The sequence below is a fragment of the Macaca fascicularis genome, chromosome 9, assembly GCF_037993035.2.
Source record: "Macaca fascicularis isolate 582-1 chromosome 9, T2T-MFA8v1.1".
NCBI classification, from domain to species: domain Eukaryota; kingdom Metazoa; phylum Chordata; class Mammalia; order Primates; family Cercopithecidae; genus Macaca; species Macaca fascicularis.
In genome coordinates, this window is record NC_088383.1 from 95,420,613 (window position 1) to 95,439,540 (window position 18,928).

Here is an 18,928-nt window from a genome sequence, read left to right on the forward strand (position 1 = left end):
GGGAGACCTGGGCAAATTACTTAACCACATTAATCCTCAGACTCCTCATCTACAAAATGGAATAATAAATATTAGCCTTTACCTGACAGAATTGAGGGTTAAATAAATTTTATATATAAAAAATATTTATAAAAAGCATGCTCTGTGTGTTGGGCATTTTCTAAACATTAACAAATATTAACTATTATTCCCAAGCTTCTTCCAATATAGCTAGAAAACTTTCAGTTAGGCTTAGTAAGAAGGGACAACATGAATAAATTTTAGAAATGATTTCCATGGTTGTTTGGCAATCTATTTTTGTAAGAAATATTTAAGATGAAGGAACATTGAATCCACAGGTGTTCAAAATTGTGGTTTCTTGAATGAAATAGCAATAATTAGCATTTGAAAACAGATGAAGCAAAAGTATACTTTCCTTTATAGAATACCTGTTTTATTAAAAGGTGCTGACCAATATAATATCTGAAAAATAATATCATATGAAGCTACTGATATAATCTCAGAAGTGCTTTAAACGTGGTTTCTAATTGTTAGTAGTTCTTAAGATATGGCCTCTATCTTTATATTCTATACTTGACCTCTATATATTTTTGTCACTTTTCCATCCTTTCTGCTCACTATCCACATATAGCCTTGTCCTATAATTTCATCTCTTTTATTTGCAATTCTCTGCCAAGTGTACATTATGTGTATTTTTGTTTATTGTGTTTTGTCACCAGAAGAAAGTCTAAATGAATATTTATTTATTATTCTAAATGAATAATATTTTTGGCCTTGGAAGAATTTTATATTGTTGACATAGAGGGTGAAAACTATAAGGGAAAAAATGATAGAAATTACTACTTAAAAACTGAATGCCTAACATATATCCAAAAAGATGACAAAGAATAAATAAAAGATGCATGCTGAGAAGAAAGAATATTTCTTATATATTGTCAATATTTTAATAGAAATAATAATACTTATTATTATGTTGTGGTGTTCTATACTTTACATTAAACATTCATACAAATTATCTCATTTTATACCAATCCTATAAAAAAGGCAGAATGCAGGATTTTTCATCTGTTGGCTCTAATGACATTTTGAGCCAGATAAATCTTTGTTCTGGGCAGCTACCCTTTTGGGCAGTATGCCTGGCCTTTACCCACTAGAAAGTCAGCAGTCCCCCAAATATCACCCCCTTTGTGACAACCAAAAATGTCTCCAGATATCACCAAATGTCTCCTGGGAGACAGAATCATCGCCAGTTGAAAACCACTGGCAGAAAGAAAGAATATCTTCTTTTTTCACAAATTGGTTAGGTGAAACAGAGAAATTAAGTGACTTGCCCAAATACACCATTTCTCTGAATGACCTATAAGTTTGATAATTATAGGACACTATCACACAAATGTTTTGGATAAAACATTAATCACCACCTAAGAAACTGGTTTTCACATGTCACCGTCTTACATTACAGGTATTTCTTAACTCACTGTCTTCCAAGCTGATTCAGTCATTATCTCAAGCTACTTTCTTTCCACAAAAGAAAAACATGTTATTATAGATTTCAAGTCAGAAATAAGTATTATGAAAAATTAGCTAGGCATAAAACATATTTACACAGTGGGTGCCTCAGTTTTTTTTTCAAAACACTTCCTATATTAGTCTTTACAGGATGTATGAAACAAGCTATCATTCCTATTAATTAGGCAGGTAATATGCCATCCAATATTTATTATCTGCCTCTGTCATACACATGAAAAACATTTTCTTTTTACATAAGCAGGAAAACTAGTCACATATTAAAAGTTAAGGGTACAGTTGAAGATGCTTAAATTATTGGACCAAAAATACTTCCAGTGATCTTGAGCTTCCGCTGAAGCTTTGTATGTTAGCTCAGTGACCTGACTGCATGCCGAATATTCAGTGTAATAAACTACCTTTCTTTTTTCACATTTTTAACTTTTCCATGTCTGACAAAATAGTGGATTCTCATATTAATATTCTAAACACAAACACTTCACATAATTAGTTAACGACTGTATCTAAGTAGTATTTCAACTTTTTTCAAACTAATTTCTCAATAAAAGAAGGAAAAATTGAATTTTCCATGTAATGCATTGCCATCTGTGTGCAGCTGATAAGATGAAAAGGGAATATTTGAATGTCAGAGGATTGGAGTTACAAACCGTACCTTCCATGACATACACCAGTGATCCCACATCTCCTTCTTTGATGATGCAACTGTCCTTGCCATACTCCACCGGGTACATACAATCCACAATCTCCTGGATCTGCGACAGCTCCAAGTTCTTCATAAAGTCATTATCAAGGATAGCTTCCTTTATAAGATCCTTGGACCTATGGCAAGAGAGGGAAGATTTACTGGCACATCTGACAAGCTCTTTAATAGTTTGTGAGGTCTAGCAGAGCCATACAGTGCTCTGGCACACCACAAATGTATTTTCTTGTTAGGAATCCAATGATTTTCTGGAAGACTGGAGAACAAAGTAGTTCCATGGCAGCAAAAAAGGGCACTAAGAATTTTTTAAAGTACTCTATCATTTAATGAATAAGTGACCTACCAACCAACCAACAAACAAAATCAAACAAGTTCATTTTGCTTTAGACTTTTTCTTGATCACAAAGACTGCCAGAAAACCAATGGATACATACTTTAAATTAAAGTTTGTAATTTAGTTTAAGAATAAATATGAACAAAACCTTAAAACTCCAGAGCAATTGCTATTACTATTGTTTATATTTGTAAAAGAACATCAGGAATGTATTGCCCTATACACAATTACAGAAAAAAATGTTTACTTATTTTTTATGTGCCTCTTCTGCTAGACTTTATGCTCCACATAGGCAGAGATCATTTTAAAATTGTTTTTTTTTTTTTACTGTATGCCCAGTGTCTACTAAGATGCCAGTCATTTATAAATAGTATTTTAAAAAACACCAACCCAATAGCTTTATGTGCGAAGACTGGTGAATATAATGTTACTTTCAGTAAATGGTGGGAGATAATACTGCTCAAGTAATATTTTGGATTAAAAAAGATAAGACTTGGACTCCTACTTAGCTGTTTGAAACAACTGGTAGAAATGCAACAGTTCTTTATACATGTCCCATGCTTTTATAGAGAATATTTCTTTCCTCAAGCAGCTTAGACTGAGGTAACCAGGCAAATAAACTCTATTGAACAAGATGTTTGAAGTGCAACACGTTTTAGGTATGGGATTCAATACAGGTAGTCAGTAGGAAACATATTCATAAATTTTGTAATTGGAATTCAGCAGTTAATGAGAAAGTTTTAGCAGAACTTAAAACATTGGGATATTTATTTGCTCAGATAAGAAGTTCCAAATGACTTTCTAAGAATGCAAAAATCAAAGTGGAAGAGACATTAAGAAATGTTTTATCAGGAGGACAATCAGAGCACTATCAGAGAAGTCAGAAGCCGGATAAGATGAAAGCAAAGACCTTAGCAATCCAGAGAGGAGACAGCACATTTAGAATGTCATATTAAAAGTCTTAATTAAAAAAAAATTAAACACAAACTGACCTTTGTCCTCACTTGCTTAGCAAGTGGCTTCCAGGGAAATGACCTGCAGTAGTGAATATCGACTAAAGCATTAGTCTTCTCTCCCCATTTCTGGGAGGCTTTTCATCTAGACCTCAGTCTAACTAGCCTAGCCTTCACCATTATGTTTTGTAATAATTCAGTTTTAAGTAGTGCAAAGATAAACATAAAAATAAAAACAATTGAAATTTCATCACTATGAAGAATAATCCTAGAATGGAATGTTACGCTACCATTAAAATTATGTTTATGAGGAGTGTTAATGACATGGAGGAAATTCTTCTATTATTTTTAAGTGAAAATGCAGGATACAAAATTGATTTTAGAGTAAGAATGTATGTGCCTATTAAAATGTAAAAAAAAACACACACACACACACACACAAAACAAAACATAGGTTTTGAAGAGGCATATATTTGGGTTTCAATCCTAGCCCTGACACCTCAAAAATTTTGAGTGGGTTGTCTTACTTTTTTTTCTGAATTTCCATGTTATCATCTACAAAACGATATTTTAAAAATACCAGCTTAATAGGTTTATATGTGAAGATCAAAGAATAAAATGTTACTTTCAGTAAATGGTAGGGGATAAAGGTTGTAGCAGTATTAATTGCAGTATTATCTTCACCCCTCCTTATAATTACCTTCACCACTCTTGGTCTGAAGAATAGCAATGGCACCTTCATACCACTTCTTCATATTGACTCCTGAGATCTACTGTTCTGGTATTATTTTTCCAAGAATCTGAACTTATTTGGTACTCAGGAAATTAATCTTGGTCAAATTGTATTACATTTTCTCTTTCCTAATTTTTTTTTTTTTTTTTTTTTTTTTTTTTGTCAGAGAGTGAGGCCATTTGATGGGATCATAGTTTCTTGCACAATAAAAACTAATCAAGAACCACAACTTGTTCAGCTACATACAGATGGTATATTATCCTTTGTGAAGTACTAAGAGTGCCCTATAAAGATTTAAGTCCTAGAAATGCAGCAAGATTAAAAATGAAGCCCTCTTCTAAGAACATAATTATAATTAGCACCATCCAAATATGATTGAAGTCGCTTTCTTCCCTCTCATAAATAGGAGTATTAACCTGTTTGATGAAGATATTACAAAAGATTAAACAATGAGCCCTACACAATTCCTTAGAATTATCCAAACTTTCCAACTGTTTATCACTGACTGTAGAGTGTGGGATGGGAAGGACGGGATCTCAGGATGTTTTTGTTTCTCAAATTGTATTCTGGATAGAGAACATTTAATTTCAGGTCTCTGAAGAAACAAACTGGAAACTTCCATATAGGCTGTTGTGTCTCTTTAAAGGAAACTAATCAATATAGGACCACAGCTTACTATTTACACCTTCATACAGGTATTGCCAAATAGCATTGTTTCTGAATTGTCACAAATAATTTGTCTCTGATCTCACAGCAAGATAGATACCTTGTGCTTCTGTGTAGTGCAACCCCAAAAATGTTCTTATCAGAGAATAATACTCAAAACCCTGTCTTTTCATGTAATTTTCTTTTAAGTCCTTTCCTACTGAGGACTGAAAACCTTATGTCAACTCTCATTAGTCTTTACTTTCTCTGACATTATAGACTATAATTAATCAGGGCCTCCATCTCACTCTTCTTTGAATCCTTTTCTTTCCCCAAAGAAATTGTCTAAGACACTCACTGTAACTAAGATATAATGCATATAAAAATCAGTGAGTTGAGCTGTGTTATTAGTATGAGAGTTAGGGAAAGCTGATATCACAAGTTACAGAAGGTAGCCATCTGCTTAACCCAGAGTATATATTTTAACAATATTTTGAAATAATTCAGCAGCCTGACCTGGAAGGTATAAGAAGCAACCACAAAGATCATGATTTTTTAAAATCTTTACTATCTGCCTTTGTGTATAAATAATTTATTTTTTTAAATCTTTTTCTTTCATGCCCAAAAGGTGTGGCTTTTTAAATCTAAACACCCATAAACGTGACTTGACTAATTTGAGCTAGCCCTATTCCTTTGTCATCATTGGATTGTCAGCCTCTGAAATATTAGCTATATATAAAATGATATGCTGGTATGCTGGCTGTCTGGCTGGGTTGGAGAAAAGCGGGGGAAGCTATGGTATGTAGCATTTGCCAATTTCCATGGTGTAAATACTCCCACCATGGCCAATTTCAAGCTTTCATGCAAAATCAACCTGTTTGCAAAGTTCCTGGAAATTAACAAGCAGATCTTACATGAGCCAGTGCAAGTTGGCTCCAGCACAATACTGGATATAGAGTATTTTTCTAACACCCTAAGAATTTAGTGTAACTTAATTTATAAATTCTGAAACCAACATGATAATCCTTTCTTTCCTTAAAAAATCTCATGGGGTGGTATAATATCCCCAGATAATTTAATGCCAGGATTAGCAATAGTTCTTCCAAACGTTCAATGTTAGAAAAATAAATTGGAAAATCCATTTCCCCATTTACTTATTACAGAGAAAATTTCTGAATATAAAGAAAAAATACTTGATAGAAATTGTCTTTCTACACAATCTTAGTTAAAAATGGACAATTTTAGAGTATAGGAAAACATACACCTACTTTTCAAATAAGGGAGCCAGCACTATTCACTGTTAATGAACAGTCCCCCACTAGTTTTTCTTAAGCTAATAAAAGGATATTCTACATAATGGTTACCATACTGTAGGCTAGCAATATGTAAGTGGCAGTAGGGTTATTTCAAGGAGGAGGGAAGGCTAGTTCAGATTAAGTGGTCAGGAAGGCCTCTCTGAAATAAAGATTATATGACAATGAGATCCAACCATTTTCTTCTCTATTGCAATGATTATGAGGAAAATCATTCTAAGTAGAAGTAAAAACAAGGACAAAGGTGAAGAGTTTGGAATCACCTTGATACATTCAAGGATCAGAAAGTAGACCTGTATGGTTGAAGCATACAGTGAGAAAGAAGGAATGGGATGGGAGAATAAGATCATTGAGGTAGGCAGGGGATGGGTTTCATAGGACCTTGAAGACTACAATAAAGAGTTTTATTTTTTTCCAAACACCAGTGAAGGACTATAAAAAGGGGTATGATTTATAGACAATATAACAGACACAAAGAATAAATGATGTAAAATTACTTTAAAATGTTACTGAAGTTGTGGAGGTTTTCTGTTGTGGATTTCATCAATTAATGAATACCAAAAGCAAAATTGATCATCATGTTAATAAGGGAGTTTTATAATTGAAACTCTTGGGAACCACTGTATCATAAAGCTTACATTTATTTGGACTTTAAATCACTTACTCTCAGGCAACTCTTACATATTAGGAGAGAATGAGGTCTCATCTCAATTTCAAAAACTATCTCCAGAGGCCTGAAGTGTGCCCACTCTCTACTTTCACTCATGTTTTAGAACAGTTTCCCCCTCAGTCAGGTCACAGGCAATCTCTTCGATTAAAAAAGACTTCCGCAATGAACATACGTGTGCATGTGTCTTTATAGCAGCATGATTTATAATCCTTTGGGTATATCCCCAGTAATGGGATGGCTGGGTCATATGGTACATCTAGTTCTAGATCCTTGAGGAATCGCCATACTGTTTTCCATAATGGTTAGAACTTAAAGTATAATAATAATAATAATAAACAAACAAATAAATAAATAAATAAATAAAACAAATTCAAAAGAACAAAGAAAAAAAAAAGAGACTTCCAGGCACTTTAAAAGACATAGTCAAAGCTATTAATTTATTGCTAAGAATGGAAATCAGCTAAAGCAATTTGAAAATGTAGCACAAAACTTCTATAATAAAAATTTGTGACCAAAAACATCACTCACTAAAGTTCTTTTGCACTGAATGGTCAACTTTAGGATCAAATGTCAGAAGAAGCAATAAAGGATTTTCACGGTCACCTTGGCCTACAGTATTGTAGTTCCATTTGGGAACTCAAACATCCAAGTCTTCATTGAGGGCATAATGACAGTCCATAGCTCTTTAACACAAACATACTCCTTGTAGAGCCTCTTAAAAGTTTCTAATTCCAAGTTATTGCAAAAGGACAACTCCATCCATCTATTGTGAAATATTTGATTAATACCTACAAGCAAGAAAAATGGTAGTCCGGAGGCTGCCACAATTGTTAAGATTCTGCCCAAACCATGGATCCTATTTCTTGCCTAACAGCTTTTCTGAATGAACTCCATAGATACAAGCTGGCTAAGAGCTAAGAACTATCAACCAGCCCACATAAAGATAAAATTTAATTCTGCAAAGTTATTGGCCAATTTAGATATTCCCTCAAAACTACAAACCAGTTTTCAACAAGGTTCAGACTGTATTTTCACATCAACCAACTCTGCTATAGCTATCCCAATCTTATGACAAAAATAGTCGTGAGGAAATCAAAACTGTTTGCCAAATTCAGGCCTATAATTAGCATTTGATACAAAACAAAGGAATCACTGGGCCAAAATTAATGATAGCAACATAGTTCTTAGGTGAACAATACAATTTATCTTTTATTACATACATTGTAATATTTACCAATTGTCAATTGCCTTCTAACTTTTTTCCTGTAGTTCTAAAATAGATTATTTAGTTCCTTTTAATTAAATCATGAAATCATTATGAAATATTAATACTCAATGATTGTGGAAAGGGAAGATAGCCCATAAAATATTTATTTGCCCAAATGTCATTCAGATTTTAACTTAATTTACCTTCTTTTTTTTCATTTTATTTTTAACTGGCACGTAGTAACTGTACATACTTATGGGATACAGAGTGATATTTTCATACATGTACATAATGTGTAATGATCAAGTCAGGTAATTATCATATCCATCACGTTAAACATTTGTTATTTCTTTGTGTTGAGAATATTTAAAATTCTTTTAGCTTTTTGAAAATATACCATAAATTATTGTTAACTATATTCATCCTGCAGTGCTATAGAACACTGGAACTTATTCCTCCTATGTAGCTATAATTTTTTATCCATTAACCAACTTCTCATTATCTTTCCCTCATCCCTACTCTTTGCAGCCTCTAATAACTATAATCCTGCTCTTTACTTTTATGCATTCAGTTTACATATTAGTGAGAACACGCAGTATTTATATTTCTGTGACTGACCTATTTCACTTAATACAGTGTCCTCCAGGTTCATCTATGTTGCTGCAAATGACAGGATTTCATTCTTTTTTATGGCTAAATAATATTCTGTTGGGTATAGGTACCACATTTTCTTATCTGTTCATCTGTTGATGGACATTTAGATTGATTCTGTATCTTGGCTATTGTGACTAGTGCTGCAATAAATATGGGAGTACAGATATCACTTTGATATACTAATTTTATTTCCTTTGAATAAATACTCAGCAGGACTTCTAGAAACTAGACCTCTAGCTCTTACCATATACAAAACATCAACTCAAAATGAATTAAAGACCTAAATGTAAGACCCCAAACCATAAAACTACTAGAAGAAAAAGCAGGGGAACTGCTTCAGGACATTGAGTCTAGGCAAAGGTTTTAAGAATAAGACCTCAAAAGCATAGACAACAAAAACAAAAATACACAAATGGGACTATGTCAGAAAAAAAAAAAAAGGCTTCTTCATAGCAAAGGAAACAATCAGCAGAGTGAAGAAGCAACCTGAAGAATGGGAGTACATATTTTCAAGCTTGAGGTGAAGGACTAATATTCAGAAAATACAAGGAACTTAAAATAAAATAATAATAATAATAATAATAATTTGATTAAAACATGGGCACGTGATCTGAATAGACATATCTCAAAAGAAGACATACAAATGACCAAGTATATGATAAAATGCTCAACATCATTAACATTAGGGAAATGCAAATCAAAACTATAATGAGCCATCATCTTAAACCAGTTAGAATGACTATTATCAAAAAGACAAAAAATAACAAAATGCTAGAGAGGATGCAGAGAAAACGGGCCACTTTTTACACTGTAGGTGAGAATGTAAATTAGTACAGCCAGGGAAAACAGTATGGAGTTTTCTCTAAAACTAAAAATACAGCTACTGTTTTCCATTTTAACTAATACTTTCACCTCATTGTCATTGACTAGGAGCAATGCTAAGTAGATCTTGAAATCACTAGTTAGATGTTAACAGATAGGGCAGGCTTATATTAATTGAGGAAAAGGAAAATTGTTGTTCTTTTAGGTGTTCATCCACTTCCAAACCATCAATATTAAAAGTCTCTCATTCAACTATTCAAGTCATTCGGCTCTCCAGAGATGCATTTTACGAGTGAGCCTAACTAAAAATAGAGCAGTCTCCAAAAGAATCCAGATCAAACTCTTCTCCTATAAGCTCCCTCTCTCATATCATGGAATTAAAACCGTGAAGTTTCACAGAAGTAACATAAAGTGCTTTGCTTGAGAATAAATAAGACTGTACACATTTCATTGCAGAATTTAAGAACTATGTGGCCTGATCTATTAAGAAGTAACTCTATTTCTAAAGTTTGGATGCCCAAACTGCAAACCAGGGTAATAACTGGGGGAAAAAAATGTCAGATATTTATATGTCGAATTGCAATTCAATGTTTTAAAGTATTTGTTTTCTTATCTTTCAAGGCACTAAATAATTGAAATTTCTTAGAACTCATTTGTTTCCAACAAGGTCAGCATGAATACACTCTGAACAAGTTCCTCACCACCCTGGGCAACCCTATCATCAGGGCATACATTGAGTGCCATGATGTTACTGTTAGTCCTTTGAAACCCAGCAACTCACACCACCACTATGTGTTACATGTTGTAATTTCAATTACTGCAATGACTTGATTTTCAAATTGATCATTAAAGAAATCATTTTAGAATAATTCTGTTGTTAAGATGCTGCTAGACTTAATCTCTGAGACAGATTATCATATATTTTAAATTTTAAACTAAAAATACAGTTAGTAAAAATACAGTTTGTATTCAATGGCAGAAATACAGCATGATTCTCTATCACCCCCTTGCCCCAAAGTGTATACTTTCTCTTGACTGAAAATGGCGACTTGGTTACTTTACTCAATTCACTTAATTCCAGAAAATTGGAGCCAAATTTTGCTTCATTACAATGTCCTACATGTCTCACAAGGCAGATTTTCCACTCTGACATACTCAGTTCAGTTTTACCTCCAAATATTATTTTGCATGAGGCTTTAATACATTAGACATTTAGAGTCTGCCTTAAGTGAGATGGTGTTTATATTGAGTAATTTTGAAAATAACTAAAAGTTTAAAACAAACAATCATGCTCCTAGTCATAAAAGCTCTGTGGTTACCAAGCTTCGTAACCAAACTGAAAAATTAACCCAATACTGACAATAACATTAGTCATTATTTTATAATAGTAGTATTACTACTATTAATATTTATTATTACCACTATTAATAATTATTAAGTATTTATTCTGTGTTCCACAATATACAAAGAGCTTTCCCTCATTTAAGACTCATTTTTGTGTGGCACATATACACCATGGAATACTATGCAGCCATAAAAAAGGATGAGTTTGTGTCCTTTGTAGGGACATGGATGCAGCTGGAAACCATCATTCTTAGCAAACTATCACAAGAACAGAAAACCAAACACCGCATGTTCTCACTCATAGGTGGGAACTGAACAATGAGATCACTTGGACTCAGGAAGGGGAACATCACACACCGGGGCCTATCATGGGGAGGGGGGAGGGGGAGGGATTGCATTGGGAGTTATACCTGATGTAAATGACGAGTTGATGGGTGCAGCACACCAACAAGGCACAAGTATACATATGCAACAAACCTGCACGTTATGCACATGTACCCTACAACTTAAAGTATAATAATAATAAATAAATTAAAAATAATAATAATAAAAAATTTAAAAAAGACTCGTTTTTGACTCTGTAAGTTTGACATAGTGGAACTCAGAGAATTACATAAATTGTCCAATGTTGCACAATAGTAACTGACAGGTAGAGTCAGGATTTAAAGATAAATCTGTTTGACTTCTAAGCCCACAATATTTAATTTTACTGACAATTTGAATATATTATCCCACTTATAAAAATCCAAAAGCAAATGTTCCACTCATTTATCTTTAATTTTTCAAAAGTGGGAATGTTATACTTTTGCAGAATGAAATTAGACCCTTATCTCTCACCATACACAAAAATCAACTCAAAATGGATTAAAAACTTAAATGCAAGGCCAAAAACTATGAAGCTACTAGAAGAAAACATAGGGGAAATACTTCATGACACTGATCCAGGCAATGATTTTTTGGATAAAACCTCAAAAGACAGGCAGCAAAAACAAAAATAGACAAATATGATTACATCAAAAAAGTCTTACAGTTAAGGAAACAATCAAAAGAATGAAGACACAACCTATAGAATGGAAGAAATATTTGCCACCTATACGCATGACCAGGGTTTAATACCCAAAATAAATAAGAAACTCAAATAACTTAGTAGCAAAAAACCCAAATAACCCAATTTAAAAATGGGCAAAAGAACTTAATAAACACTTGTAAACAAAAAAAACCATAAACATGGCCAATGAGTACATGAAAAAATGATCAGTGTCACTAAGCTTCAGGAAAATGCAAATCAAAACTATGAGATCTAACCTTACCCCTGTTAGAATGACTATTATCAAAAAGACAAAAGATAACAAGTGTTGGGGATGGTATGGAGAAAAAGGAACCCTTATACACTGTTGGTGAGAATATAAATTAGTATAGACTTTATGGAAAATAGTATGAAGATTCCTCAAAAAATTAAAAATAGAACTACCATGTTATCCCACTACTGGGTATATATCCAAAGTAAACTAAATTAGTATTTTGAAAACATATCTGCACCCCATGTTTATTGCAGCACTATTCGCAACAGCCAAGCTATGGAATCAACCGAAGTGTCCATCAATGCATGAATGAATAAAGAAAATGTGTTATACAGACACAATGTAATGTTACTCAATCATAAAAAAGAATTCATTTCTGCCATTTGCAACAGTATCGTTGAACCTAGAGGATATTATCTTAAGTGAAACAAGCCAGGCACAAACAGATGAATACCACACCATCTCACTCATATGTGGAACCTTAAAAAGTTGATCTCATAGAACTAGGGAGGAGGAGGGTTGTCACCAAAGGCTGGGGTAGCTAGGGAGGAAAAGGTGTTGGGAGATGTTGGTCACAGTTTACCTAATTACAGTTTAATAGGGAGAATAAATTTCAAGAGATCTACTGTACAGCAAGGCAACTGTAGTTAATGTTATATTGTATTCTTGAAACATGTAAGGAGAGTGGAGGTTGTATTCTCACCATAAAAATCATAACTATGTAAAGTAATGCACTTGTTAATTAGGTAGATTTAACCATTATACAATGCATATATATTTCAAAACATCATATTGTACATGATAAAAGCATATGATGTTATCCGTCAATTAAAAAAATTTTAGAAGAATGTTATCCTTGGATAATATGACTTTTATCTGCAGAGAGCATTTCATGCTTTCAAAACATTTCTACATCTAACGTTTCATTCTATCATTGCCACAGACCTGTGCAGTAGGTAGAACCTTATTTGTCCTTATTTGACAGATAAGGAAACAAAGGTATAAAGAAGTTAGATGCCTACCAAGTTCCTGTTAGAGATTAAAGTAGGACTCAGGTCCACTGGCTATCAGCCTGCAATAAACACTTTTTAAACCTTCTTTTATTTGACACACATTCATATTCATTCATTCATTCATAATCTCTCTCTCTTTCTCTCAATCTCTTTCTCTCTGTCTGGATCTTCCTATCTCTCTATTTCTCTCTCTGTTTCTTCTCTCTTTTTCTCATACCTTTGGCCTTTTTTTTTTTTTTTTTTTTTTTTTTTTTTTTTTTTTGAGATGGAGTCTCACTCTGTCGCCCAGGCTGGAGTGCAGTGGCGCCATCTTGGCTCACTGCAACCTCCAACTCCCGGGTTCACGCCATTCTCTGGTCTCAGTCTCCCGAGTAGCTGGGACTACAGGCGCCCGCCAACACGCCCGGCTAATTTTTTTTATATGTTTAGTAGAGACGGGGTTTCACCGTGTTAGCCAGGATGGTCTCTTTCCTGACCTCGTGATCCACCCACCTTGGCCTCCCAAAGTGCTGGGATTACAGGTGTGAGCCACCGCGCATGGCCACTTTTGGCCATTTTAATGTTTAAACTCACCTGAATAAAGAGTCAACAAATTCACCGCAATAGTTATCAGCAGGGAATTGTGGCCATTTCACAATAATTCTGTAGTTTGAAACTTCTGTCATAGTTCATTCAGAAATTCCCTCTCTGATCTAGTTCATTCTCTACATTACAGAAGTTTGAGCAAGGTATATGGCTTTTACAGAAGGATAATCTCTAATACAGAAACACTTCTTGAATTCAGCAATGGATTCAACTTATTTTGATTCCAGTGTGTTCACATTTGTCTTCTCTTCTCTGACTTGAGCACACATCTTTCTTTCTCCTTTTCTCTCCTTCTATTCCTACATACCTTGCCTCAGATGACTTCAATATGCAAATATGGAGGAGAAATGAAGCACACAAAATTTGTTATCAACTTGGATGGAGATCCGTATTTGAATTTCAAATAAAAAGGAAGCTCCCATTATAAAATATAATATTCTAAAAACTGCAAGATGGCAGATTTTGTAATTAATGTAACTAATGACCTATAATATTTCAGAAAAATTATAATAGTTCAGAGAAGTCTGAATATAAGATACAAAACATTAATGCTTTCCAAATAAGTACTTTACAGTAGAAATTTGATATGTACAACTCGTAAACTTAAAGCATGTTAGTATAACGGTTCATACACTATAATTTGAGCTAGCTACCTTAGATTTTCACGGCATAAGACAGAAAGAGTAGGAAGAAAGGAAAGTTGAGAAAAAAGAAGATAAATCAATATGATTTTATAACTTGAATCCACTATTTATCATGTATCACATGTCCTTTAAAAGTTTGTCCCTTTCAGTAGTAAATAGTTCATATTTATTATATTTCCAACATAACCATTCTAGCTTCAAAATCAGCCACTTCAGGTAAATACAGCAATAGTGATTGATGGTTTTAAAACACAACTATAATTATCCACAGAGTGATTTAAAGAGTGACCTAGAGTTGCTACTGACATAAGTACAGTATTTATGGAAGTAAGCGCTATCCACAATCTGGAAAAACACTCCTAAAAATGTATCCTTTGTGAAAATAAGGTCACAACAATCACTGACAGAAGGACAAAAAGAAACAGAGAAGCAATAAAGAAGTTTAGGCAGGCCGTGAAGTCAAGGAGGTTGGGTATAAAAAGTAAATGCAAAAGACATGGAGTTCAGAGCACTAAGCATGCTTGAACTGCAGATGACTAGGCAGGCACATGATGTAACCCTGTGTTAAGGCCTCCAGCTAGTTAAAGGAGGATGCTGAGATCCTTTTCAGGCTGAGATTCCAGAAATCAGGGACAGGGTATAGAGGGATGAGTGTTGGTCCCTGAGGTTGTGGGACACTGAGCAAAACTGTGGTCTAGAGAGAAACAGCTTAAAGAATTAATCCAAAGGGAGTTCAAGCAAACAAATGAAAACTAAGCCCAAGATATAGGCTCTTCAACCCGAGGGTGCTGGATGGAACAAAAGAATTCAGAGGGCAGACAGAAGGCAGCACTTCCAGAATATTTCTGGGGCAGCGGTTCTTAGGACTTCAGGGGACTCTTTCATGCAGTGGTGGGGTTATGACCTACCCGCAGGTGGGAATATGCTATTAGAGGTGCAAGAATTGCTGGACACACACTCTGCACACAGCCATGCCACAGTCTCTAGGGTTCTTGTTCAATTCCCAGAACAAACAAAGAGAATAGACAGAGGGATATGAAAAGGGGAGGTATTCTATGAGGACACTCTCACTTTTCTTGGCCATACAGTCTAGTACAAGGAGGAGAGCTGCACAGAAGACAGCCTTTTGAGTACAATATTTTTATTTTAGGCATTTTTGCACGTTATCTCACCCAATCCTCCCAATGGAAACTAAGAAACAAATCAGTCATGTTAGTTAAAATAATGGTTATGCAACATTTAACTTCCACCCTAGACCCCCTCTTAACCACACTTCTCCGGGTGTGTCACCTTGCCTTTACACAGTACTCTACTCAGACTGATCCTTACACTGTTCATTCGTTTACTCATTCAACAAGCATTTTTTGAGTACCTCATATATGACATTGTGCTAGGGATTAGGGGTAAGGGGGGTAAGTGAAATAAACAGAGTATCTGTGTTCTCAGGGCTAAAATTTTAGTAGTAACCCTTGTTAATACAGAGGTAAACAAACAAATATGTTGTTAAGAGAAAGTGTTTTAAAGGTCACAGAAAGAGTGCTGAATACGGAATAAAGGGGAAGATCTATTTGGCACGTAAAATGAAGACCTGTTTGACAATGTAGCATTTAGGCTGATATTGAAGGATCAGTGAGCCACCCCATAGAAAATCTAAGGGAAAGGCTCTCAAAGCAGAAGAAACAGAATATTTTCTGGCTCTAGTTTGGAGAAGGAAGCTGGTGAGCCAGAGCCTTTAGATCAAGAGAAAGAATAGCTACAGGTCAATTTGGAGACATAAGCAGAGTCTGTTTTAGACATGGTCTTGCAGATGGTGAGAAAGAATTGAATTCTTAGTGAAATGAAAAGCTATTAAAGGGGTAAAGCAAAGATAATGAGTGAGATGGTATAATTTATATTGTAAAAAACATCTCTAGGATTTCAGTGAATAAACTGCAGCAATTCCAGGTGGAAGGAGAGGGGAAGGAAAACTCAGAAAGGATGCTATTGCACTATTTTCAAGTAAGACATAAGGATGGCCTAGATTAGGATGGTGACATCAGAGAGGAATAGAAGTAAGATGGACTTGAAAGTATATTTTGCAAGTGGGCGCTATAGGACTTACTGGTAGAATGAATGTAAGGATGGGGGAAAGGGAACAACCCTAGGTTTCCAGCTTGAGCAACTGAATAGACATTGGTTGTTTAGACCTAGACAAGTAACTGGTTCTTAAAGACCAAATAAAGCTAGAGGTGGGGTCAAGAGCGAGGCCCCATAAAGGAGATTGAGAAATAGCAGAGACACAAAAAGACAACGAGGGCAGTGGACATCAGGGAGGTGGTGGGAGGGAAGCATTTCAAGGAGAAGGAATGGCTCATCCTTTGGATTCCTGCCAGAGCCATATTTTCTAGTATGATTACTTTTAAATCATTGGCCATTCTATCTGTGAGGTCATCCAATGATTCATTAGAAATGAATATTGTGCTTTAGTCTAGCAATAATAAACACTGCTCTCCACTGTGCTAATTTTTAAAAATCATTTAAAAATGCATTTATCATGGTCTTATTTCTCAGATTACTTTAAGCATAAGGTATCACAGCAACTGAAACTTGCTTGAAAACAGACTTACCCAGAAAGAAAGCTAGTAAGACTTACTGCTAAGCTCTACATTTAAAAAACTATACACAAACACACACCATACAAAGTAAATAAATACTAAACACACATACCATACAAAGTAAATAAATACTAAAGCCTACAAAGCTTACTGTGGTAAGTTTACACAGAGAGTAGGTCATGTCACGTGTTCAAAAAATGTGGCCGGGCACGGTGGCTCATGCCTGTAATCCCAGCACTTTGGAGGCTGAGGAGCACTGATCACGGGGTCAGAAGATTGAGACCATTCTGGCCAACATGGTGAAACCCTGTCTCCACTAAAATACAAAAAATTAGCCGGGCATGGTGGTGCATGCCTGTAGTCCCAGCTACTCAGGAGGCTGAGGCAGGGGAATCATTTGAACTCAGGAGGCAGAGGTTGCAGTGAGCCGAGATTATGCCACTGCACTCCAGCCTGGTGACAGAACAAGACTCTGTATCAAAAAAAAAAAAAAAAAAAAAAAATGCTCAATGTCCAAAAATACTGGACTCCTCCTCATTTATCAGAGCAAAATAGCAATCAACCTGAACTAAATCAAAATTAGACTGCCACATGTGTAGTAAGAAGAATTCATTAATATTGAGGAAATACACTTGTTAGCAACCTAACAGGATAATCCATATAAGAAATTTATTGAATAGATTTGATTTTCATACCAAGTTAGTGCAGATAAAAAACCACTTTGCAGAAAGACAGGCAATAGTGAACATGAAAGAGACTCAATATTAATCATATGTTGACTCATTCGACATCATATAAGCCTCATTACCCTCCCCTCCATTTATTTCCTAAGTTTAGAATTGCATTATAAATGACACCATTCAGAAAAATGACTGCACCATGAGGATCATTAAGGTTTCTGTGCTGAATATAGTGTTTTGAAATTCTAAACACCAGTAAAGCAAAGCTCCTGTTTATATTTAATAAAATGAATACCTCATTTCACTTTTGACTCAAAGTTACCTTCATGTTTATTATTTATTCCTTATGTTCATAGATATTTTTAACCACTAAAATTAGACCTTCTTAGATACTTACATTCTTTTGAAAACATAATGAGGAGTAAATCTAAAAGTAAAAAGTAAATACTTTTAATTAATAAGCTACTTTTAGAACCACCAATGCATAACCTCCCCTCCTAGTAAAAGTCCCCAAAGTAACTTTCAGCTTATTATTATCCCCAGACACATGTCTAGCAAAATTCATATATGTTTCTTCCCACAACATTTAATCATCAACTTTCTCTTGCATCATTCCTTTAAACAAAGCTTTATTTCAACCTTCAGTTACCTCTTACTTAAACTGGTATGACCTTTTCTCCCCATCTAATATGAAGTGATTCTGAGACATTTCAGCTTGTCATTCTGAACTTGTCACTCAGCTCGTCATAGCATAAATCTACCATAAATCAACCCCCTGCCTCATTCACTCCAACTGTCAATAGGATTTGTGATGATGACTTCCAAATTCAGTAGGTCAACTCAAAATTTCTTGTCCTCTATTTCTTTACCGGCTACCTCTTTTCTTTCAAGAAAATTTATTTGACATGCCTTTTGTTATACTGGCATCAGTGAGGTTTCTACACAGTCATAGCATTCAAGTCACTGTATAGAACCCTCTCACCACCCCTAAGATTCTCAGAGTACTTAGGTGTTCCAATCATTCTCTGTCCACACTAGGCATCAGAGTCAATTGGAGAGATTTTAAAAAATACAGACACCCAGGACTTATCCTGAAATTTTGATTTTAGTTAGCTTGGAGTATGACCCAGTTGTTGGTATATTTACTGTCATGTATTTATAGCTTAAATATATGTAATTAAAATATACTTTAATTACAGGATTTTGGAT

The 18,928-nt window shown here is 34.6% G+C and overlaps 1 protein-coding gene across 2 annotated transcripts in view; it reads right to left on the reverse strand.

Moving 5' to 3' along the window:
- Positions 1-18,928, reverse strand: part of PRKG1 (protein kinase cGMP-dependent 1) — a 1,337,040-nt gene that overhangs the window by 1,161,412 nt on the left and 156,700 nt on the right. For both annotated transcript variants that reach the window (XM_005565848.4, XM_005565847.4), the window contains exon 2: positions 2,180-2,346. In XM_005565848.4, the coding sequence (XP_005565905.1) occupies positions 2,180-2,346 (167 nt within the window). The remainder of the gene's footprint in view (positions 1-2,179; positions 2,347-18,928) is intronic.